Below are 23,724 nucleotides of genomic sequence, written 5' to 3'. Positions count from 1 at the left end.
CGCAGAGATCCCCGTACGCGTCGACTGGCGGAGAAACAGCAGCAGCAACAGCAACAACGGGCTGGAGATGCGGTGCCCGAAAAGCTATCGTTTAAGGAGAAGATGAAGATGTTTGCCCTGGAGTCGGGGGAAGATAACACGCCCAAGGACAAGCTGAAAATATCGCGTGCCCAACGAGATATAGACGCGGTGCACTAAGAAGAAGAGATCGTTGCTTAATGCTATGTACATACAGACCAGAATCCACAAAGCTTACACTTCAATATATTGGGGGCCAAGTTGTTACGTTAGCTCTACATAACACAACACACACATAGATATATAGGTCATGTTATATATGTCGGAAAACTTTAAAAACAAACAAACAAACCTAACGAATTTGCTAAGCAAGGCAATAACAATCCATAGTTATCGCGTTTCAGAGTTAATTACCGTACACAAAATGTTAACTGATTTCAATTAGTGAGATATGTCAGTGTATATCATTATAGTCTATATATACTATGTTTATATATACAAAACTGTAAGGAGCCTAGACAGGGCAACGAAAGCAAGGAGAGCCACATCTGTAAAGCGTTTTAAACAAGTAATTTTAAACTTAACCCTACGATTAACAATTTGTTACATCAGATTACGGCATACGATTTATGATTAGACGGCAGTGTAAATGAGCAAAGTTAGTTTAGATATTCATATACTTACCTGGGAACCGTGCGGAACAAGAAACGTTATATATATATATATATATATATATATATATATACTGTATCCATTAGAGAACTTAAAGCCACACCAGCGGTAAAACAAATGGTCCAATTATTCAATTATTAAAGTTATATTTACAAACCACGAACTAACGAATAATGAAAAATTTATAGCTCACGTATATATTTTTAATTACTGCAACCATTTTAAACACCTTTTGAATGCAAAAATGGCAAAACCAAGAGCGTGTAAGGTTCGAATACGCATAGAGAATAACCAATTTAAATTAAATAGGATTTTCCTACACGATACCCTAATGGCTTTAAAATTATAACTAAAGAATTTCTTCGGCAGGCCGAGGAGTATATACCCTTGCAACGAAGTCAGATCATTTTATGAAGTAGAAGTCCGATACGTCCCAAACTCAGAACCACGTTTTGCTAGCCCTTCCGTTTGGTCAAAAAATGTATGAAATTTCAACAAAAAATATATTAACTAATAAAGTCCAATAATCCTTGCAAGGGTATAACAAATTAAAATGTATTTGAAAACCGACCACAAAGGCGACAAAATATTTTTGTGCATTCCAAGTATTTCAAATCGAAACTAAATTGTATTTTATAAGACGAGATTTATTTAAAAATAAACCGATAATATTTTTTAAATGAATATTATAAAAGTAAAAAATAAAATGCAATCGATGTACGAATAAATTCTGTAAAAAGAACTGCGTTTAGTTCTCTGTTAAGCGCATTTAGGGTTACATAATTCAATTACATATATTATATCAAAACCCAAACAAATTCTGCAACGCAATTGTGCATATTTATGAGAAATAAAAAGTTAATTATATCTAAATCAAAAATGCGAAGAAATGTTTTTGGAATATTCTTAAAAGATTGATATATTTTTGGAGAAATGTTGAGAGCATTTTTGGCAACGAAACCCAACTAAAACGGAAAAGAATCTATTTTTTGAGAGTAATTTTCTATTAAAGTTTCTAGTTTTCTTAAAAATTATTTCTATCTTGTCACAAATTGTAAAACCAGCTGTTCAATGAGAACAGTTTTGTTTTCGCGCCCAGAAAAATTCAAATTTGACGGTCCTGCGCACTGCGCACCTACTCAACTATTCCCGGTTATCAACAGGTTCTGGAATTGACCTACCTAAATATATTTTTCATGAAGCTGGCAAAAGACAGTAAGTTGGCTGACAAGTTATTGGCCTTTGACGCAGCTGGGAAGATGGTCGAAAAACTTTAAATCAAAGTTTGCGCGGTGCAAATAAATGCGGACCAAGTTGAAGAATGCCTTTTGCGATTTATGCTTACACTGAAACAAAACGACCTCGTTGGCAACTTTTGCTTTGAATGCCCAAATATGTACTCAAATTTTAGGCCATTGTACTTTAAATGAGCAGGTTTTGGATAGAACCACATCCTGAAGCTGCTTAAAACTGCGCAGGGCTTGCAGTAGTTTATACAATGTTATACATTCTGTTGCATTTGAGCTTAGATGTAAGAAACAGAAATAATTTACGTGGTTAAATTATTTTCTAAAAGTAATATCTCCTTAACTGCTTTAGTTTAAAAAGTCCGACAATGTTTTTAAATCCAGATGACTTCTTTAAAATACATGAAAAGTTATCACTTCGTTACACAATAGAAGAGTTAAAAGCTGTTTTAGTATTAATTTATTTGAATTACGCTGGTTAAGTTTATTTAACTTGTGATATCAATGCTTTAGGCCGCTCCGAGAAGTATTTTTTGAAAGGTTTCTGGGGCCTCCCACAAAATAATTTAAAAGTCAGCGTGCAAACTTTAACCACTTGCTCAAACAGGAATCACTGGGCCAGGACCCGAGATCCGAGCCTGTGCCCACGGCGAGGTGAATTGCCGATATAAAGGCGAGGGTGTCCTTAAAGCGCATCTGAAGGAAATCCCTTTCGGCGTCGCGTGCGCGGGCGAAATTTATATTTCAGCAGTTTGCCATGTGAATTATTAAAATGCGCCAATCTCTTTGATACAGCAGCACAACCACTGGGGATTGGGTCATAATCAGTTGGCTGGGCGGAATAAACTTTAAGAAATTGTTGACAGTTTGCCGCAAGGCATTCGGATTGCCAGCCGCGGAATTTTTCAATATTCGCGAGAGCTAATCCCCCGCTGACTCCCGATCCGCCGCTGTCAATATCCCCCAGCTGGCGGTGGCCACACCGCAGAAGCAACAGGGAAAACTGCAGGAAAAATGCGGGACAACCACAGAGTGGAAAGAAAAATATGAACTGTGGGGAAAAGTTTCAGGATGCGGCGGCCATGGCGAATAAATCAAAAAGTGATTAGCCCAGTCTTCTCCGCCGCCTATCCTTTTCCCAGCTTCACAGCTCCACAGCTCCGCAGCTCCTCCTGGCTTTCTCACGCCATCTGTCCAGTTGTAAATTGTCTGTTGAGTGGCCGATGGGGCAGGACGAGGGTGATGGCGATGGCGAAGGTGTGCGAACCTGAAATGTGGGCCAGCTTTGGCAGGGGGAATCAAACTTGGCCATAAAACTTTCGCCGCATCTTGGCCACGGTTGCTGAGGCTCTCTTTTCTGGTCAGTGGCGTCTTGATAAATGAGCAGCGTAAAGTGCGCGGCAATCAGAAAAATCGCACAAAATTATAGTTGGCCAGGCCATAAAACAATGGCCAAGGCGAAACAATGGCCAAGACAATGGTAGTTTTTCTCAATTGCTCCTCTTTTCTTGGTTTTTATTTGCGTGTGCCTTCATCCCTTAAGCCTTCCCAGCCCCCGTCTTCCATCTTCCTACGAGTTATGACAACTTCTCCTATTTGCATTTTAAAATATACACATAATTTTCCGGCAAGAAATTATCAGAGGTGCATGGGTTGCTTCATGGTGTGAGTATCCCATTTAAATAAGTGAGGATTGGTGTTAAGGAGCTTAGCTTGAAAAGGAACTTAGAGGCGCAGTCTAAAAGGATACAAATGAGCATTAGTAGACCCATGAAATATGTAAATCAAAGAGCGAGGCTCGACAATAAAACTAAAGTTATGCGGAAAGGATGAGACCTTTTAGGTGAAACAGAAATAAGCGTGACAGAGGTAAAGATTTTAACAATTAGTTCTTTATTAAGTATCAGTTGCTTTACATCCTTAAAAGTTGAAATACTTGTTTGCTAAGATAGTTCACTTTTCTTCAAGTTTTGTTCTTTTTACAATTTAATGGGAAAATTAATGTGTGGTTTTTAGTGCAATTTCAAATGACAAACAGAGTTTCTTAATAAATATGTTGATAAATAAATTTTAAGAATTCCTACGAAGAAATAAAATCTGCAATCATTTGAAAACAATACGCCTTTGGCTTTGTTTACGCAAATAACAAATAAACGGTTGTTACTCAAAGTTAGTGGCTTATTTTAATACTTAGTGAACTAGGCCTATTACTAGAGTAAAGAAAACATTGTTATGTCTAGAATTTGTATAAAAAAGTTTTTGGTTTTGTTCGGAAAGTTCGGCTTAAACTTTAAGAAATATCAGCAGAATAAACAAGTAATCGCTTGAAAGTGCATTTTACCTAGAGATTAAACTAATGTCTTAGACAAACACCCGATCATATGATAATTCCAGCGCTCTCATGGTGGGACTTCTCCCAGGACTCCGAGGAGTAATCATGTCTTGTTCAGGGCCACCAAAAGAAAGATTAGCCACTGGTGTAGACTGGTGTACCCGTGACCCAGTCTGTGGGGCCCAGCAGCAGTCGACTTTATGGCGGAGGCGGAGTATTCCCCTGGAATCAGATATTTTCAATTACTTATAATCTACTAATCTATTAAATCTATTATAATCCTATTCTCTATAGACTCTTCACGTTGAATCGCGCTAGTATGGCGTTTGCGTAAAGTATATACATCAGTTAATTATCGAGCAAATGGGTATTCTACATTTCTGGGGAAGTATGTAATATGCTAGGATCACCAACAAGGTCCATTTGGCCATGGCTTTCTATTCGTATGATTATGATATTTTTTCTTCGTGTATTATTATAAAGAGACTAGCTTAGTAACAGGTATCTGATAGTTGAGGATTACGAGTCAACGTTCGTCATTGTATTAGACACTTGGACATATAGGCCGACGGAAAGACCAGATCGACTGACCTAGTTATCCGATTGAGAATATATACGATCGGTTATCCGACGAGGTGTAACTGGTATGGGAAGAAACTGTATGTGCTGTTTAATTTTAGCTGAACTTCATCTGTTTTCAGTTAAAATAACTCTTCCCAAAATCATTTCCGGATCCAAAGTACCTAGACCAGTTTGAGTGTTGACCTGTAATAATTAGTGTCACCTACCGCTCAGGACGTGCAATTGCATAGAAGCTGCCGCACTGTTTTCCGGCTCACACGTGTAGTTGCCGGAGTGAATCTTGCGCACCAGAGGAATGACCAGGGAACCAATCTGTAAAATCGATATCGTGAGAAATCCGCTTGATAACTCCGGCTCAGCCCAATCTGCCCAATTCGCTCACCGTGTTCCGATTGTGCTCGGTGCTGCCGAAGATATTCCGGTCGATTTGCGTGTACCATCCGCTCTGGGCGCCGCTGGCCTCGTTTTCGGCAGTCACTTGCTGGTCGCCGCGGTACCAGAAGATATACTTGGGGGCCTCCAGGGTGCCACGTACGATGCAGTGCAGCTCCACCCTGCTGCCGGCCTTCACAAAGCGCTGCCGATCGCCGATTAGCTCGGTTCGGGGTGCTGTAGGTGAGGAAAGGAAGAAATAGGATATTGGTGCTCAACTCGAAATAATAGATATTATCGCGGATTGTACGCGAAATTCTTTGAGCCAAAAGTAATAGGATTTCTATTGAGCTTCAGTTGAAATTTGCAGCATTAGATGTTGAAGAAGGTTACAATGGGTTGAGGGTTAAGTTCGTAACTTTAACTAGATTTTAAAGCTGCAAATTTAAGATTCATATGCAAAACTGTCGTATCCACATAGAAATACTCTCCTAGGACCTAAAATTCCTTATTAATTTTATATCTCAACATAGAATTTTTTATCATTAAAAATGCTATCTACTCGTATTTTTTCTTGTGGTGTATAAGTATTTGTCAGCCAGCAGTCGTCTCACTTACTTATCACAAACAGCTGCACCTTGGCGCTCATTTTGGGCTCCGTTGCCAGCTGGCACTCGTACCAGCCAGCGTCCTCCAGCTTCACATACTTGATTTGCAGGGTCCAGCTGAGGCTGCTGCTGTTGCCCCTCTCCTGACCCCCAGGAACAGCGTGGGCGGATGAGTTGCCCAGGGCAGCGGCGGGCGTCGCAGTGGTGGACAGGGCCCCTCCGGATACAAGTGTCGTCGAGGTGGAAGACTGGAGCAGCGTGGCGAACCGGGCGTCGTTGATGAAGGTTGTGTGATCCACGGCAATGATATGTTCATCCCGCAACCGAACCCAGGAGAGCGGTTTTCCGGAGTGCTGGTTGAGCTGTAGGTGCGAATTATCATGGATATTAATTGTATGTTGCTTGTGATGGACTAAGGAGTTTGAAAGGATGCTTGCTCCCACCAATAAGTTCATTCATTATTCTTCATTTCGCGTCACAAACAAGATTTACAATTGTGTGGCTTAGAAACCCCATTACAAAGTAGCCTCCCCACTCGAAGCTTTCAATTACGCCACTCAACTGGATGGCTCCCCATTGTACCCAATGACCTCCGAACCCATCCCCACTTCCAATCCCTCACTCACCTTGCACGGCAGATAGGCATGTTGGCCAGCTTGGACGGTGGCGTTCAGCGGGGGCAGGCTGAGCTGGCGGCGGGGCAGGAGCTCCCGTTCCTTGGCCAGCTCCTTCTCGCGCCGCAGCTGCTGTGCCTTTTGTTCGCTGTCGTAGGCGTGGAGACGCGACTGCTCGTTGGGCTTAGATGGCATCGGACTGCCGGACGGGCTGTTGTCCGCGGGAGGAGCTGCTCCGGAGGAGGCATTCCGCAACATGTGCGGCAAATCGGCTGGTATGAATTCCGGAAAGGGCGGCAAGTACGTGGGAATCGAGAAACCCTTTGTTAGCGTCGCAGTGTCCGGCCTGTCGCTCCACGAATCCACCACGGTTGTGTCGTCCTCCTGCTGCTGTTGGTCATCGCCCAGCATCAGGACAGGAGATCCTGCCGATCCCATTGTGCTTGTCCCCGTCGCAGGCGAGGCAATTAGCGAGGCATTCTCCATCGGAGTGGCCGTGGCTGCCAGCGCTGCAAAATAGGTCAAGAATGATGGGCCCATCAGTTGGCAAACTTTATCGAAGTTTTTTCCGGACAAATAATTATTTCAGTCTTTTGACAAGCTGACAAACAATCGAAATGCAGCTGTCAGTTAGTTATGTAGGAAGTTTTTCCGGAATTAAGACCAATTAAATACCCTTTGCCTAAGTTATCTGCATTTTAATGGACTTCTTATCGAATGGGAATATATCAAGTTTAAGACTGAACCTTAAGAACATACATACATAAAATTTACCTTGAAGCTCCCTCGGCTTTTAATAGTACCTCAATATTCCAAAGATGTTTCAGTTAAAAAAGTTAGGAACCATAAAATATATATACTTAATTGAGTCGAAAACGCTTCTGCCCATCTGCTGAATACCTTTTCGAGCATTATACAATCAATTAAAGTTTATAATTTCCTTTAGTACTAACTTCATTTAAGGCATTTTTATTATGTAATAGTGGACTCCAAGCCAAAGCAAACTATTTTGCATATAACCCAACGGAATCTGTTTGTTTGCCGCCTACCATCAAATTAGGCGCATTAGGCAATCTTTTTGTGTATTAATTGACAAATTGCGATATATATTTTAGAAAATATACAGTTTCCTGCAGCGTATTGCGATATGTCATGGAAAATGCAAATTTATTTGCTCAGGGCATCTGTTCGATTGCATTTAGGTCAAGTGTATGGGGGTTTAAAAGTTGAATTTCCTTTTTGGCAAGGTGCAAAACAATTTAGCAATAATTTCGTGTGAAATTCTCATTATTCCCCCAGCTGCCTTCCTCTGGGTAATGATACTCGGGCCTTAATTATGAATGGAGAAATTATAAAAACTAAGTTCATTTTGGGATATATTTTGATGGTTATCTGTTTAGAGAAACGCTCTTCAAAAGCAGTGATGCCATCGGATGACTGGGATTCCGGACCAATTGCAATTTAGCTTAGGCTACAAACTTCATATTTAAAAAAATTCTTTTACATATAATTCATCTAAATCAGTTTTTCTACGAAGATGGTACAATATGTATGTTAATAGGACAGGAGCGCATTACGAAATGAAATTTCCGAAACGACAGCTGTGCCCGGAAAAGGACCTATTACGACGCCTCGTAGCGAAGCAATCTCTCCACGATGTGCCACAGACTAAAGCAGACCGGACCGATTACTCAGCCTGGCGTACGCCGTTTGTTATCACTGCCACGACTGTCATCCTCTTAGCTCGCAGTAGTCTTGCGGCTTGGAGCAGGAATCTCGGAACATGCTCCTGACGCAGTAGGGGACCCCCTTTACAGAACGGGCGTTGGATCTGGGCAAAAGGTCATCCGGTCTGCCCATGGTGGTGCGAGGACGCGCAGCGCATGTGGCTCCAGTGGGTGGAACAGCTGGCCTTTCTGCAGGACCAACTCCAGAGCTCCGCCGCCCTTGCGGTGGCTGTAGTCCTGCTCAATCATCTGGTGGTTCAGCTGTTGGGTTGTGGCCTGGTCTTGGTCCGACTGTTCACTAATTTTGCGGTCATCTTGCCGGCCGGCATAGTTGTGCTTCAGGTAAATTTGGAGTCGTTAGCCCAGCCTGTCTTATTAAATTTAGTGATTTACTCAGATTCCCACATTCAAAGTGACACTGTAGTTGGAGCAGCTGCTCCGGAATTTCTCGCTCCTTGGCGGCTTGCTGGAAAACGAGGAGGATGTGTGCCACATCACGGAGCAGGAGCTGTATTTCCTCTGACCGTGTTCCAGCACTAGAGTCCTGACCTGCTTTGGTATCGTCCTTATGTTCTATGTCGTAGTGGGCTAATACACCGTTTATTCTAACTGAAGACAGAATATTCTATACATTATAATGTCTTTGTTCTGACCATGTGTAATGTGTCCACCAATTCGCCCATCCATCGCGATAGAGCTGCACAGAAGATCGCTGAAGTACAACTTTTTCCAGTTATCGTCAGTGGTGTCCACTTCATTCCTAATTAAGATTATTAGTCCTTTTCATCAATTGATATATGTCTTTTCAGTTTATGCGTTAAAGAAGGTCTGTAACTCCCTAGATTTTCTGATGGTTTATGGGGCGAACAGCTAGAAGGGATCTTATAATGAACAGTGTTTCAATCTCCCAAGCACAGATTGTCGTCATTCTTTGGCAAATTCTCTGTACTTGACTCTTTTGGGAGCACCTAATGAAACAATGGTGGACTGGTCACTGTTCCACGTCCCTTTCCTGATCCAATCAAGCTTTAAGCTCGCGGCCACATTGCGATTTTATTGGAGCATAAAATGCCGCAGATGGGCCTGGAATTACCGAGTCATGCCGCCCACATTGTACTCCCACTGTGGGCTGGGGTCACCCAGGCACCCAAGCACCCATCCACCCCCATCCGTGGATTGCCTACTTTCGGGGGACGCCTCCCCGTTCCAGTGTGGCGCCTCGGGCGGCAAATTTACGCGCAGCACAACAAACAACAACTGAATATTTATTATGTAAATAATATTATGCCAAATGCGAGCATAAAGTGAGCGGAGACTGCGTCGAGTTGCACTCAAGTTTACATTTTTATTAAACGCTTCGCTCGAGAACAATTTGCAGAAATAGTTTTCCACTTTCCACTTTCTACTTTCCAGCAGCGAGCAGCACAGCTGCAGGCAGTTCCTCCGCCTAAGTAGCCGCTGCAGTTGGCTTTAAGTAACTTAATTTTTCTGCAAACTTGCGGACATGGCCCACTGCATGCATAAGATTGGACGTAAGTTTGAACTCGATTATGGCCAGCTAAAATGGGGTATGCCTCACTGCTAATTAATCGTTCAGTTGGAAATATACTAATGTTTCTCACAAAGAAGTCTAATTTTAAAATTACTCATTTAATGCATTAATTATTGAGTAAGGTGCTCATTAATGTTGGTCTATAAACTAACTTATTCCCTCATAAGCACCAGACTTTAATGGCACTTTAATGGTATTATGGTATATGGCAAAACATTTCAGATTTTCTCATTTTAATCTAAGCTGTTGTTCTTTAAACTTAGTTCAGCTTGTCGTAACTCTAATTGAATTATGTTTTAATTCAACAAAAGGACACTGCTTCAATTAGTTAAAACTGGCCAATTCATCATCACTGGGTATCAGGGGATCCGCAACGAATCCAGCCAGTGGAGGCCGGCAGCTTCAAACTTTATTCCCTCGTTAGGTTTTCAATTGTTTTTCTTGCTGCCAGCATATCTGTGTAATTAAAAACTATTTGCACACTAAAGTTTATAAAAACAGCACACTAAGTGCAAGAACAACACCGGTAAATGAGAGCCGCAGTTTTGTTGTGCGGTAATTAGTGTAACTGTTCAGTAAACCACATAAACTGATTTCGGTTTTGGGTTTCTGCCATGGCACTGACTACCCAACCCAACCTGACCATCGACCCAACCCAACCACCCATATTATCCCTTTCGTTCTTCCGGCACTCGTCACACATTTTGGGCACATAATTGAAACCATTTAAGGGGTCTTGAATTATTACTTGGTTAATGTTATTGTTGCTGTCGCATTGTTGGGGCAATAAATTTAAAATTTCTGCCCAAATGGTTGAGCAATGATTGGTGCAAACTTTTCGGCTTCGGAGCACATAGTACATATATAGTTTGGGGACAGGAGTCTCCCCCACCCAGGAGCTATAACATAATAATTCAAGTGGGGGTCTACTGGTGGTGGGTGGGGTGGGTGTGGGGACTTTATCTTTGTCGTGGGTTCTGTCAGGGAATTTCGCGTGAATTTTCGTATTTCGTATTCATTCGAGTGCAAAGTTGAAAAAGGCCAAACCCAGCAGTCAGGGGGGCGTGTCTAATCGGACTGCTGCCATGAGATGATGCATGGATTATATCGTTTGGAAACTGAACAACCATTGCAACTCTGCAGGAATTAAAAGCAAATGTTGCGGGGCTTAACATTTTAGGGATTACGCCGGAACGTTTAACACGATTTCTCCTACTCTCGTTATGAATTCAGATGGCGGCCGTTTGATAAAGTTTTTAAACTTTAACAATTGTGCAGTAATCAAGGCTGGTTAATACATATGTAGCTTTAGTGTTATAACTTCTTTACTAAGATCGATAGTCGTCCCATTTTAAATCACTTGGTATATATTGAATTTTGAACACTATTTTTGCCAGAAGTTTGATCTGGGTGTGCTAAGTTGCGATCTAGATACATTCTATGGTTCAAGTGTTCCAGTTTCAACAAGGATGTTTTGTTCTTGTAAATATATAAATAAAATCATAAATTATGACATATTATACATGACATATTGGAAGAGCCAAAGACACTTGCTTTTTTGATTGGCCAATCTTATGTTTTTCCATTTCGAATTCAAATTTATTCTATTTCTATTTATTTCAAAAAGTCTGATTTTTCCTACCGCTTGACGTCATTCAATTTAAGAAATGACTGACTGCCACTTTTAAATGGAAAGGAAAGATAGCGAACCAACCTCGAACCAAACTCCGCATCAATACCATTTACGATCTTTGCTTTGCGCCATCACCTGTCCACTCCATCTGTCCGATTGGACTTTCTCCGCCCAGGTAACACCCAAACCTGCTGCTTAACATTGCTGCTGGGATTGGTTAACCTGATTAGCCGCTGCACTGCTGCTCGGACCCAATTAAGTTGGCCCAAGCATAAAGTTAGTGAGTGGTCGGACTGGGGGGGCGGGGAATTGGTCTAATTAAGCGCCGTTCTGGACGGGCTAACAAGCAAGTTAAACACACACACAGAACCATTTAATTCGTTTGCGCGATTTCTTTTATTATTAATTACATGCGGTACACATAAATTTCACTTTACTCCTTGTTTTTTCCAACTTTTTCGTAATTTATGTGCTCGCTGATAAACAAAACTCATCCGCATGGAAAAATGGCGATCCTAACGCAAACATGGCGAAGCCTTTCGAGCTTAGATTTGATATGTTTAATATGTTGTGTGCCACTCGAAGTGAATGGGGGCATCTGTCGGCTGGAGGTATTTTACGTGGGATTTGTATTCATTAAATTGTGGGAGTAAAGAAATGTGTTATCTGAAGAGAGGAGGGGCGTTTTAAGTGCTTTCCTCAGGAATTCACAATTAAATTGCGAAATTCCTTTTGATGCAGCTGAAGGCGCTACACATCAAGAAAACCCCTGGTTACGATAGCAGCGAAGTCTCTGCCACGCAAAGGAGTCCTAGCCTTAGTAAAAATTTTTAATGCCATGCTAAGGCTAGGCACTTTCCAAGGCAATGGAAGCGAGCACGTATCATAATGATACCTAAAGCCGGAAAGCCGCCAACGCAGATCGATGCATATCGCCCAATCAGCCTGCTATCAACATTCTCTAAGATTTTTTTTGAAATTTGCAATCCAGCATCCCCTTTTGAATATACGTAACTTGATAGTTGAAAAATAATGACAAACAGTCCCACATTTTATTGATATTCGGATTTTATTAGAGAAAGATCACATAAACCCACTTTAGGCGGTGATTTGTCAAAAGTTGACTAATGAACTGTATATTGTACATCAAGTGATGACCGAATAGCTAAGGCCTGTGCTTTTACTAGGCGGATCTAACTCCTTATGAAGAATCCAGGGAACTGAGTACATCAGCGGCACTCGGGATACTCTCCTCCGGGAGATTGAGATCGGGCATATATCTTACGGAGAGGCCAAACGTCATGGAAAGCGTACCGTATGGCTGTTGCCATGTAAATGCCTGGTGCGGACCCACTTCCTTCACTTGCAGCCACTGGCTGTTGGCACTAACTTCCTCCTGGGACCAGTTCGAGAGCTCAGATCGCAGTCTGGGGGACTGGCTAAAGGTGAGCAGGAGTGGTCCTTCGATGGGCTGGTGCCTTTTCAAGTTCAGGAGGCGGCGTAGCATGGGAGTATCAAACAACATCTGACAGTTAAACAGATCCAGTTTCTTCAGAAGCGGATGCATGTAACCACACGTTTTGCCTATTTTGCATCGCCGGAAGCTGAGCCGTTGGCAGGAGAAGGGCAATGGCGGGCTTTCCGTTTCAGCCAGCAGGCAGTTGCTCAATCTCAGTTCGGTGAGGGCTGTGCATTGGGCCAGCTGAAGCTGGGAAAGATTCATGGGAGCGGCCAGCCCGGATCCATCAAAGGAGAATTCATGGAGATTGAACCGCTTGTAACGGATGATGGTCAGAACGGTGGGCATCCACTCCATTCCTTGACTGAATTTGTAGCGCTGAAGCGTGAGATGCGAGAGGTTCTCCAGTAAGCAGACGGCCAGTGGCGTTCTCACGTTCAGGGGAATCAGCAGCACCTTCAACATCTGGCAGTGCCAAATGCTCCGAATGTCGTAAACGGTGCCGGTACCCACCGTGTCGCACAGAAGTAGGCTCTCCAGCTGCCTGCAGTTCGTGAAGACCTCCTCCAGAGCCGCTTGCGACATGCTCCCCACGGAGAGGCAGCGCACTATTCGCAAAACTTGGAAGTTGGGCAGCAGCTGACTGATGAGCGCCGTTGGCTTTAAATGGAGCAAGCGGCACCTCCGTATAAACCCGGAATCATTATGCTGGCCAATTCCGAGCGCACTAAGATTATCGGCCATTCAGTGGTTCTGTTCTCGAACTTTATTAGATCAGCGTTTTGCCTAAGCAATGTCTAAAAAGGTAGCTAAACTTGTATTGAACTGTTTACTTTGAAGCCCAAACTAGACTGTTTAATTTAAAACCAGTAGTACCAACGATAGGAGTTAATAACTTGCCTTTGGTTTTAATCCAATAAGCTCAAAAAAAAAAAAAAAATGCTTGCAATGGCACGTGTTCAGTTCCTTGTAATTATCCAATTCTTCAGGGTTTAGGTTTGTCAAGATCAAATGTGTGAATCCGCTTTATATTGGTTCTTAGTATCGAATAATCACTATATTAGGATTAGTTCTATTAATAATGTGCTTTAATAATGTCCAACTTTACTTCAATCGAGATTTATTTAAGCGAAATGACCGTCAAGTTTAACGAACTAGATCAGATTCGGAACCAATTAATTGGCGATATCATTTATCGAAACTCATGGCTGTGTGTTGTGGGTTAGTTTTTGCAGCACTAGTATTATCTGTTTTAAAGTATTTTAGTATTAGGAACAATAATCATTTTTTTAAGCTTGTAACTTATAAAATCATTCAAAAATCTATAATCAATAGGATGATAATGAAATTGTGTGATATAATCAATGTTTACAAATATGGAACAATTTTTCTGCCCAGAGGTGGCGTTAGGTACAGAAATTATTTAAAAGTTTGACCAAGCATTTTGCAGGATTTTGAAACAAAGCGAAAACCACCATTCTAACACTCCATATATATAGTAAATAGAGTGCAATGCCGATGCCATATTTATATTTTGATTGGCTAACTTATTTATGTAAGTAGCTTGTTGGACTTCACAGATTTGCCACAGATTTTAATCGCCTTTGATTTATTGTTATAAACTGTAGGGGACTGTACCTTTCGGAGCCCGGAGCCAGTGTCCGTTAAAGATAAAACGTCAGGGTTTCTTTCATAAAATTAAAAAATGGAACCCGTGGCTCCTTACGCTCCCCTGACCTAACGTCATTTTAATTTCCATGTATGTATTCACGCCCAAAGCGCCTCCAGATAACCCTGCTCCACCTTCCAGCGAGGAGTCGAAAGTGTCACTGGCGTTGTGGTAGTCTGACAGTTGAAAAATGAAACGCCGGACCGGCCGTGGTGTGGCCACAAAAACTGGCTCCGCACCAGGATCCTCCACCGGCTTCCTGGCGATGGCGCCTCCGGGGTGTGGCCCGTTGGTATTTATGTGCCGAAATTAAGCCGAGAGCGGCTGGGATGGGATGTGCGGACTTGGTCAAGACCCAGAAGAGACGGCCATTAGACCAGGCCAGAATCACTCGGCCAGAAGCCGCACACGCGTGTCGCATGTCGAGGCGCATTATTTAGAGGGCATAACTTGTCATTTATTGGTCCGCAGCATTCAGCAAATATTAGCAACTCCCCAATTCCCCCTTATGTCGCTCCAGGCTCAGCTCAAAACATGCATAATCGAACTGTTCAAATGGGTGTCACACGCACTCACTGGAGGGTACACAGCGAGAAAAGGGAGCAAGTATGCTGGCAAAAAATGTATCAAGATAGGATAGAATGTTATGTTTCAACGAATCTAACCAACTATTCCAGAGGTGGATCAAAACTAAGATAAACTATTTATCTAAATATATGTGTGGTGGTTTATAATTCCATTGAACATCATTTAAAATCATTTCGTTTTTATGGAAACATCTGATTTCATGTGCATGGCGACAGACAGTTAGCATGGGCGTAGTCGGCGGGGTTCCGGCCACGGGAAAGCATTTCTCATTGTTGCGAGGGAAATTCACAAGCCACAACCATTTGCATTCCCCACACAGTTTCACCGTCCGCATTCCCAAAGAAACTCTTCACATGGCCGGAGGCTGTTTGCAAGAAGAACGAGCAGAGAAGTAAAAATGGAATCATAAATTTCAGCTCCTGCATATCCCACATCCCATAGCCCACATCCCACATCCGTCCGGATCCGACCTACATCAGCAGCCGTCGCACATTTTATCAATGGTTGCACGTTTTGTTGTGGCTACCCTTTAACTCCGACTGGCCATCTTGGGTCTGCCGTGATCTTGGCACCTCGGCATCTTGTCATCTTGGCACCTTGGCCATGTAGTCCCGATAACAGCGCACTTCTGACGAGGGTGCAGTCACTGATGGATTGACGACGGCGATCTTATAGGTTCAGTACGTCACAAGAATGCTTCTTATCTGTAGTTCCATATACTTGGTTTTCCACGAATAGTTACTAATGTACGATGATTGACACACGTTTGAAGAGGTTACATACGTGGAAAGTACTAAGTTCCTCAGAATTTGCAGTGAATTAGAGTGTCGCATATCAATTGTTTCATATACCTTATACTACCTTATGTTTCATTTTTTTCATTTTTTGTTTAAGCCAAATGGCGACGCGTCGCATCGCTCACTTGGACGACAGTGGGCCGCCTCGGCTTTTTGCGGTATTCAGCTCTCGCACACAGCAATTACACGGCTTAAATGGAAAGCGTGGAGGCGTGGCGATGGGGCGTGGCAGGGCGCGCCCATTTAGCACTCGACTGGCTTCGATTGCTTTAAAGCGTTTCCCACCACCACCAGCTCCTCTGATTTTCACAGCACTACGCCTCCTGATTGACGATTGTTTCTTTCGCATTGTTATTGCTCATAATTTGCACACATGAATGAGCAAGTTACATAACAACATTCAGCGCGGGACAGTCGAGTAGGCCTAATCCTGCCGGGGGCTCATTACTGACTTGATGCGAAAACGTGGCCCAAACATCCTCGTGTGTGGCCATTACGAGACAAGTGTGTACATAGAGTGTAGCATAGTGGGTTGCCCCACTTGTCCAAAACCGAATTTATTGTCTCTGTAAATATTCGAATTAACTGGGGGTGTTAAAGGGTGTATTACTATCGAAACGAGCAGAAGAGGATTCTGTCGGACCTTCGTAATTGGAGAAGCATTTAATCTATAATGTAATTAAGCCTTGAGCTGCTATTGCTGACACTCGATACAACTTTTTGTATTTGTAGACCAACGAATGAATGTGCTTTTTTAGATCTGGTTAATTGTGACTGAGCTGGATAATAAATGGCCTTCCTCTATGTATTCCATTGTGTTTCATAAACTGTTGGCTTGTTTAAAACCCATGTTCCAGCCAGCAGGCAACCTTTGGCGCCAAACATATGGCTTGCATATGAGAACTGAGGCAGGACGACAATCCTCCAGAGTTAATTAATTACGGCCAGCAGCTATTTATTTGTCTGAAGTATCGCCTCCAATGCTCCAAATGGGCTAAACCGGAATTTGTTCATGGGAGTACAGAGTTCGGGAATTATTTTGTGATTCCTGAGTTGGACCGTGAAATTTATGGGCTCTCAGCGAATTTAGCTAATGGCTGTATTAGCGACGCCAACTCTTTGGCTCCACTTAGCGCAGTTATTTAATTAAAGCTCGGCCCTTGTGCCACGCCCCTCTCGCTCCGTCCTCCGCCCATCGGGCGGGTGCCTATTTTTTCTCCGCCCTCTCCCCTCTTCCCCTCCACAACGGTTATGTGTTTTGGCCATAAATAAATTAAACGTGACATTTGACCGCCATTTGTCTTGGGAGCCGCGTCCTATGGTAAATACTTGTATCTCTTATATAAAACATAGTTGATTCGCCCGCTGCCCGCTGCTGTTTTGTATGCGGTATGGTCGTGGCATAATTAACGGAGATGGACATGGGCGTGGCTGGGCTTTTGACCTTGGCTAGTGCGCTGATTGATGGCCTAAGTGTTATTTGAGTGTCTACTTATTTCTGTTCTCGCTGTGTCCCATTGTTTCCCATCTGAGTGTGTGTATGAGAGTGTGTGTGAGTGGGTGGTCCTGTGCGTTTTTGCTGGTGCCCAATTTAATTATATCACATATGAGCCCGGATGCGGGGACTGGGTCATGTGTTGTTAATGATATTGCCTTCGCATTGCCAGCAGTTCAACTGAGATTGATTAGTTGTGGCAGCAGGAGCAGATAAGCGCAAAAAAAGATGATAAATACTATTTAACAATTACTCGGCCACAGGAACTTAAGGTGCCTTCAAAAGTGCCGCCCGACGAAGTTTGATTTGACCGAAATACTGTTTGTTGTGTTGTGCGTGAATAAATAAGTGAGCCTGAAATATTAAAGGATTTCCTCGGAAGTGCAATCAATTTGAGGCAAGCTCTCTGTCAGGCTGAAATAGAAAACTCTGGTAATTTATTCAATCCGAGGCTAGGGAAAATTCTTCGAAAATCAAGGTAAAACCAAGACATGAATTAGACAATTTGATGAAAGCTATTTGCACAGACGATTGCCCGGACCAGTTGTAATTTCACAGGGGAAAGCAGTTCCATCACGCATCCGACCTGTTGAACGGACAACCACCACCCCCCACCCACCATGCACGCAAAAAATTTAATCAACTCGAGACTCAGAAACAGAAACTGGGAAGACGGGTTAGCCGACCCCTTCCAATTAGGACGGCCTAGAAAATAGGCCAGGCATTTTCATAAACTGAGCACAAAAACGAAGCAAACATCAAGAGCGAGCAGAGCGGAGTCAAAATCTTCACACGCTGCGTATGCGTAATGAGTTCCTGGCGCCGAAAGCCAATGCGAATGCGAATGCGAGATTTCCTTTCGCGTGACAGGTGTCTGACAATCATGGGAGCGCGTGTGTGAGCTCGACTAAATGAAAATTTGCACTGCACGATTAAATTAACTCGACAAGCTTATAAAAATCGTGCCAACGAGTTGCCAACGACAATGCAACCAAGCAAATCTCATCATGTAAATTAAATTTGGCAAACGCTTCACTCGACACTTGCACAAAAATGTGCGAAATTAAATTAACTATGCATGCAAAAACAAAAGCTTAGCGCCACACGGAGCAGCAGAGCCATGAAACATGTAACTCAACCCAACCCAACCCAAACCAACCCAACCTGGCAGTTCGGAATGGAGCTGAGCACGTAGCCAAAAGTTGGACAGGGGTGCAGGGATTCGGTGTTCGGTGCTCAGTGCTCAGTATCTGGGATTTGGGACGGACTCCCATGGTAAACAAAAGTTCTCCAGGGCGTTCCTGGAAGCGATTTTCCCGCGGACTCGAAAGCCAACGGGATCAAGCGATTCGGGCTAGTTCGTTGTACAATTGGTTGCCTAACGGCGTCAGTTGTTTCATAACATCGATTTGGGGTGTTAAAGTGCCAAAGGCCCTATGATCGGCCTTAAAGTTGGAATCTGACTACAATTCCTTGCTTGAAAAATTGTAACAAAATTGATGTGGCGCGTGCATGAACAGCATAAGTCAAAATGATCAGATTCATTCGATTGAATCCTCTTATTACTATTATATTATAAAACAGATAAAATGTATTTTACTTCTATGTGCTTAATAGATGTTTCATCTCAGAACCAATTTCACCCAACACTTTCCACGAAATCCGTGCGTAGATGTGTAGCCCGGAATGTCGTGTTGGCATCACCCCAAGTAAAAGAAGTTTACACTTACGCGCTCGCATGCCACGAAAGCTGACAGCTGCCAGAAACGCCAGCAGTATGCTGGCAGTTCCCGGACTCCTCCCGCTCCCGGCCAGGATGCCTGCCCCTCGTCCACCTGGCGCTCCTCCCGCGCCGCGCTCCCGCTGCCGCCAGGACATTCCGCTGGGCGAGGGCATCGGCAACTGTCGGATGTCGCACCTGGGCGGAACGGAGCTGGGATTGGTTTGGGATTAGCGTTCGGATTTCGTATTTGGTGTTTTGTGCTTGGTGCTTGGTATTTCGTATTTCGTATTTATTTCGCGCAGCTAGTTAATCCAAGTTTCGCCGACTCGAGTAGCATGTCATGCTGCTGCGTGCTGTTTGCTCTTTGCGCTGTTATTTAATTATTTGCATTGCTTTTATGAAGTCTTCTCGGTTGAATTTGCATACCGCACTGTGCCGGAGGAGCAGTAGTTGTGGTGGTGCGGACGTGACTGGGCTGCTCCGCCAGTTGGCCAGGATTTGATCTATTCCACCGAGTCAGACCGCACAGAACGTATGTTTTAACTTATTTCTTGCTTTATTTGGCAGGCCAACCGCAGCAGCCAGGCTAGAACGGCAAAAAAAAGAAAAATAAAAAAGGAAGGGAAATAAGTTTGGTCCGAGGAGCACGGAGAGCAGCAAGGAGGAAACCAGCAGGATTCACTGCTGTTAGCATTCTATTTATGTGATAAATGGATATTTATCCGGCTCTGGCTCTGGGCGTAAGTTTCTTCCTGGCTTGATTATAAGTCAATAAATTAATGAATTGCATGGCCCCAGTGCTCTTCCCTTTGCGCCCTCCATTAGTTCTAGTTCCTCCACTTCTGCTGAGTTTGGCAAATTTTTAATGGCTTGCTCGTTATTTTTTGTTGGCCAAATAGTCGTTTGGCCCACAAAACTGTGTCGACATCTCCAAATGAATGCCAGAGCCCATTTATCCGGCTCCGAGTTCCCCGAGCTGCCGAATCGAAGTCCCCAAATGGCAAAAAATGGGAAATCCTAATGCATTATTGCACTCCATAACACGGCCCGATTAGAAGGATGTCCTCCGATGCTGGCCATCATGTAATTAGGGTAGCTAAGCAACAAATTGATATTTATTTTTCGACCAAGTCCCATTAACTTCCGAGATTTCCCTAATTCACCAACGGACAGACGAAGATTAGGGGCACAGGCAAGTAATCATGTTGGCGAACGGCAATACTTTTCCACTGAAAGAACTTTATTTATATATTTGGCTGCACAAAATGATGGTTTATAGTTTCCCATTATAGGAAGCGGACCAAAAATCATAATGCTTCCGAAGTGGATTGTTTATGAATCACAATATATTCAACTGGATAAAAATGAAATATATGAGAGTACTCAACAAACAATTCTTAGGGAGGCACAGGCTAAGCTGAGCGGTGAACTATACGAAATCTATAAGATACATTTAATGCAAAGCTGCTTAGGAAACTATCTGCAAAATATAGTTACAACTGCTAGGTTAAATGTCGGGATCTTTTCTCAATTTCACCACCACTTTCTGTGAAAAACCACTTTATCCGCTTATGCTTCGGGTTCTTATTGTTTTTCCTAGGCTAATTGAAATTGAATTGAACAAATTTCTTTGCATGGGTAAGCAAATATATTTGTTAAAATAATTAAACTTGCCACCGTGTTCCAAATTTTAAGCTGCTTTTTCAACCTCAACGAACTGTGATACTAAGACACTAATTTACTCAATGAAACACAACAATACACATTTATAGACTGTGCAACAAAATCGTTTTTGTAATCTATTACTGAACATATGCTCTAGCCTCCAAAACATAAGTTACAAAAATATCCTAAAACAAGGCGCAAATAAAAAGCCTAAAGATGGAAGACCGTTTATAAGTGCTTTATTTCGGGGTTATTTAATCCGAAAATAATACGAGGATATTGATGATTTTTCTGAAATACTGAGGCACTTCCACTCCTTTACAATTGTCATTTAAATTGTACTAAAACTGTCTTTCTTTCAAGCAAAGTATTCCCTTCTTTCACACACTTGATAGCTGAATTTCTAGAGAAATGCCTGAATGTTGTTGATATTTCACCTCGTGATACTTGATACTATTGCCGAATTTCCGTGCGCTGGCAAGCACAAAATCCTTTTTGCGTTTTCAATGTTTTTTGAGTTTTTTTTGGAACGGCTATCCAGTTTCTTGGCCAATACTGGCAGCTGTTTCAACACCTCTACTATTGATTTGCCAGCAGCCTTGCTGACTCCACCCATCCACCTCTGGTTTTCCACCTTCTGCCTGCCCGTCTAATGATACCAAAGATGCGAGGACTAACGTCTTTGCACATTAATGAGTTTTTAAATCCATGGAGCAGCACGATTCCAGGGAGGGGCTCAGCTTAGCCAGCCTCTAATCAGATTACATTTCCATATATTACATCATATGCTCTTCAATATAATCAAATTGAAATAGATGGGGGCAGACAATAGCACGTGCCAGCCTCCAAGGGAAGGGGTGGTACCCCGGCCAGGTCACATCTTTCACTCCATTCACATCAGTCAAATCCTTCACGTCCTCCTCCGTTCTTTTCATTTCCCACGTTTCGTGGGTAGACGAGGACGACGAGGACGACGCCGACGACGCAATCAACGTTTGACGGCGTTTGACTTTCGATCTTGCCTGGCTGCCTCCTAGTGGCCCTGCCTTTGTATCTGTATCTGCATCCGTTCTAATGCGCAGCAATTTAAAATGTGATTTTCCTTGATTTACAAAAGACACATTGCACTCACAATCGTGGCTCACAGGATTTCACAGCACTCTTGCGGAAATCGAGGGCGGGCATTCTCGCACTTCACTTCGCAACACTTTACTCTATGGCGCGGCGGGGGCGGAGGCGGACACGCCCACATTCTGGTTGGCACAGATACGCACAAACAAAGACCGGCCGGCGATAAATCAGAATCCGTTCGAGAATCCGATTTCGGGTGCGGAGGTGCCAAGTGCATTCACTTTCGAAGCCCACAATCACGCGCCCGCGAATGATTCAAACTTCCTTATGCTTGCTTTTTAATGATTTCCGAATTTTGCGCTTTTTTTTCCGCTCTACGTCAGTCGCTATGCCATGCAAATTTGAAACTGAATCCGGACCATTTCGCGATTCGATTCGAAGTGTGCCTGTGCCAAATGGTTTGGTCCATTTCAACTGGGATGATTTGCCCCTCCTGATTGGTTCGTTCCGTCCGCATGGTTCCCATTCCCAGAGTTCCCATCTTCCCCTTTTGTTGGCACGACGAAGGACGATGTGGGAATGGAAACTGGTCCGTATCAACTGGGGTGATTTGCCGCCCCTCTTGATTCTGATTCACGGCGTTTCGTTCTTGGCGAATCGTTCGTTCCGATTTACAGTGTTCCCATCTTCCCCTGTGATCCTATTCCCACTTGTCTACTGTTGCTTGCTTGGAGTTTCCCAAGCAAGGACGATATGCGAGTGTGGTTGCTGTTCTCAGTCTGCTGTTAAGGGATTCTGTTAACCGTTTCGAATCAACAGGCAGTTAAAACCAGTATTTACTGGCTTTTAATCACGAACAGAGGCTTGTGGCCACAATAAATAATATAAACTCATAAATAAATAAAAAAATAAAATAAATAAATAAATAAGCAACTAAATAAATAAAAAAATGAATAAACAAAAAAAAATGAAACATTAAATGATTAAATAAATTAAGAAATAAATAAATCAATTAATTAATAAGTAAATAAAATAAAATAAATAAAAACATAAAAAAATAATTAAGCAAATAAATAAATAAATATACTCAAGGAAATGGGTCGTAGATTAATGTATCAACTTAATGTTTAATGAAAACTCACTGCATGCAAATCCACATTTTTCTTCACAAATAAACAAAGATGTATGGAATTTATTTGTTTGATATCATTGTTTAATCTAGAACAATCACATGTGCATCACAGAAACTTCGCTCGCACAATTTATCAAGTAAAATATTGTTGTATATTATGTATTCTCTTTATATCTGATAATCGTTGAGTTAAAGGGTATACAAGAAAATTATGTAACCGCAAAAAGGATGCGTTTTCGACCCAAACTTGTTTATATATTCTTGATCAGATTCACTAGTCGAGTTAAGTTGGTCATGTCCGTTTGAACGTCTCAAAAATCAGTCACGCCCGAATTTAAAATAATTTTTAAATGACAACCAAACTCTAAAGCCTCTCTATTACTCCTATTAGCTGAGTAACGAGTATCTGGAAGGAATTGAGCTGTGCCAAAAACCGAATAACCTTCTTTAAGCATTAACAATTAATCAATTTTTCCATTTTATTTTCGCCCTATACGTGGCGCAATCGTTTTGCCGGGTAACATTAAACTGATATTCGTCGAGCAATCTCTGGCTGGCTTCTTCCGATTCCTTTGCATATTAAATTCGCATTTATTTCCGCAATTCCGCAACTGGATTGTATTGCCGGCCAGAACAAACAAAGCCATCTCCTCGCCTCTTGGGCCGCAGTTATTATGTTTCGTAGTGTCGGTGGGCGAAAGGTAATAAGAAACAAGTAACGACCAAATAATTGAGTGCACGCTGCACAAAGGATCCTCGCGTTGCGAT

The 23,724-nt window shown here is 42.7% G+C and overlaps 3 protein-coding genes across 9 annotated transcripts in view; 1 reads left to right on the top strand and 2 right to left on the bottom strand.

The window, feature by feature from the left end:
• LOC6613905 (afadin) overlaps nucleotides 1-1,570 on the top strand; it is a 45,488-nt gene extending 43,918 nt beyond the window's left edge. For 5 of the 6 annotated variants that reach the window (XM_032723326.1, XM_032723324.1, XM_032723325.1 and 2 more), the window contains one exon: nucleotides 6-198. In XM_032723326.1, the coding sequence (XP_032579217.1) occupies nucleotides 6-198 (193 nt within the window). Of the gene's footprint in view, nucleotides 1-5 lie in introns of all 6 variants that reach the window. The other variant, XM_002038335.2, reaches the window with a different exon arrangement.
• A 2,239-nt stretch (nucleotides 1,571-3,809) lies between these two features.
• LOC6613904 lies at nucleotides 3,810-22,207 on the bottom strand. Of its 2 annotated transcripts, none has more exons than XM_032723330.1 (7): nucleotides 21,432-22,207; nucleotides 19,096-19,674; nucleotides 6,458-6,954; nucleotides 5,842-6,193; nucleotides 5,234-5,460; nucleotides 5,058-5,163; nucleotides 3,810-4,491 (listed from the first exon to the last, which is right to left on the bottom strand). In XM_032723330.1, exons 2-7 carry the CDS (start codon nucleotides 19,259-19,261, stop codon nucleotides 4,373-4,375), a joined length of 1,467 nt encoding a protein of 488 aa, XP_032579221.1. In that variant the 5' UTR covers nucleotides 19,262-19,674; nucleotides 21,432-22,207; the 3' UTR covers nucleotides 3,810-4,372. The 2 variants fall into 2 exon arrangements, with proteins under 2 accessions (XP_032579221.1, XP_002038370.2); XM_002038334.2 differs by having other exon boundaries at nucleotides 21,886-22,207.
• Nucleotides 12,358-14,025, bottom strand: LOC6613902. Its single transcript, XM_002038332.2, has one exon. The coding sequence runs from the start codon at nucleotides 13,558-13,560 to the stop codon at nucleotides 12,559-12,561; it is 1,002 nt and encodes a 333-aa protein (XP_002038368.1). The 5' UTR covers nucleotides 13,561-14,025; the 3' UTR covers nucleotides 12,358-12,558.
• Nucleotides 22,208-23,724: the final 1,517 nt, after the last annotated feature.

This window comes from Drosophila sechellia, chromosome 3R, assembly GCF_004382195.2.
Source record: "Drosophila sechellia strain sech25 chromosome 3R, ASM438219v1, whole genome shotgun sequence".
Taxonomy (NCBI): domain Eukaryota; kingdom Metazoa; phylum Arthropoda; class Insecta; order Diptera; family Drosophilidae; genus Drosophila; species Drosophila sechellia.
This window is presented reverse-complemented; position numbering and strand designations above follow the sequence as displayed.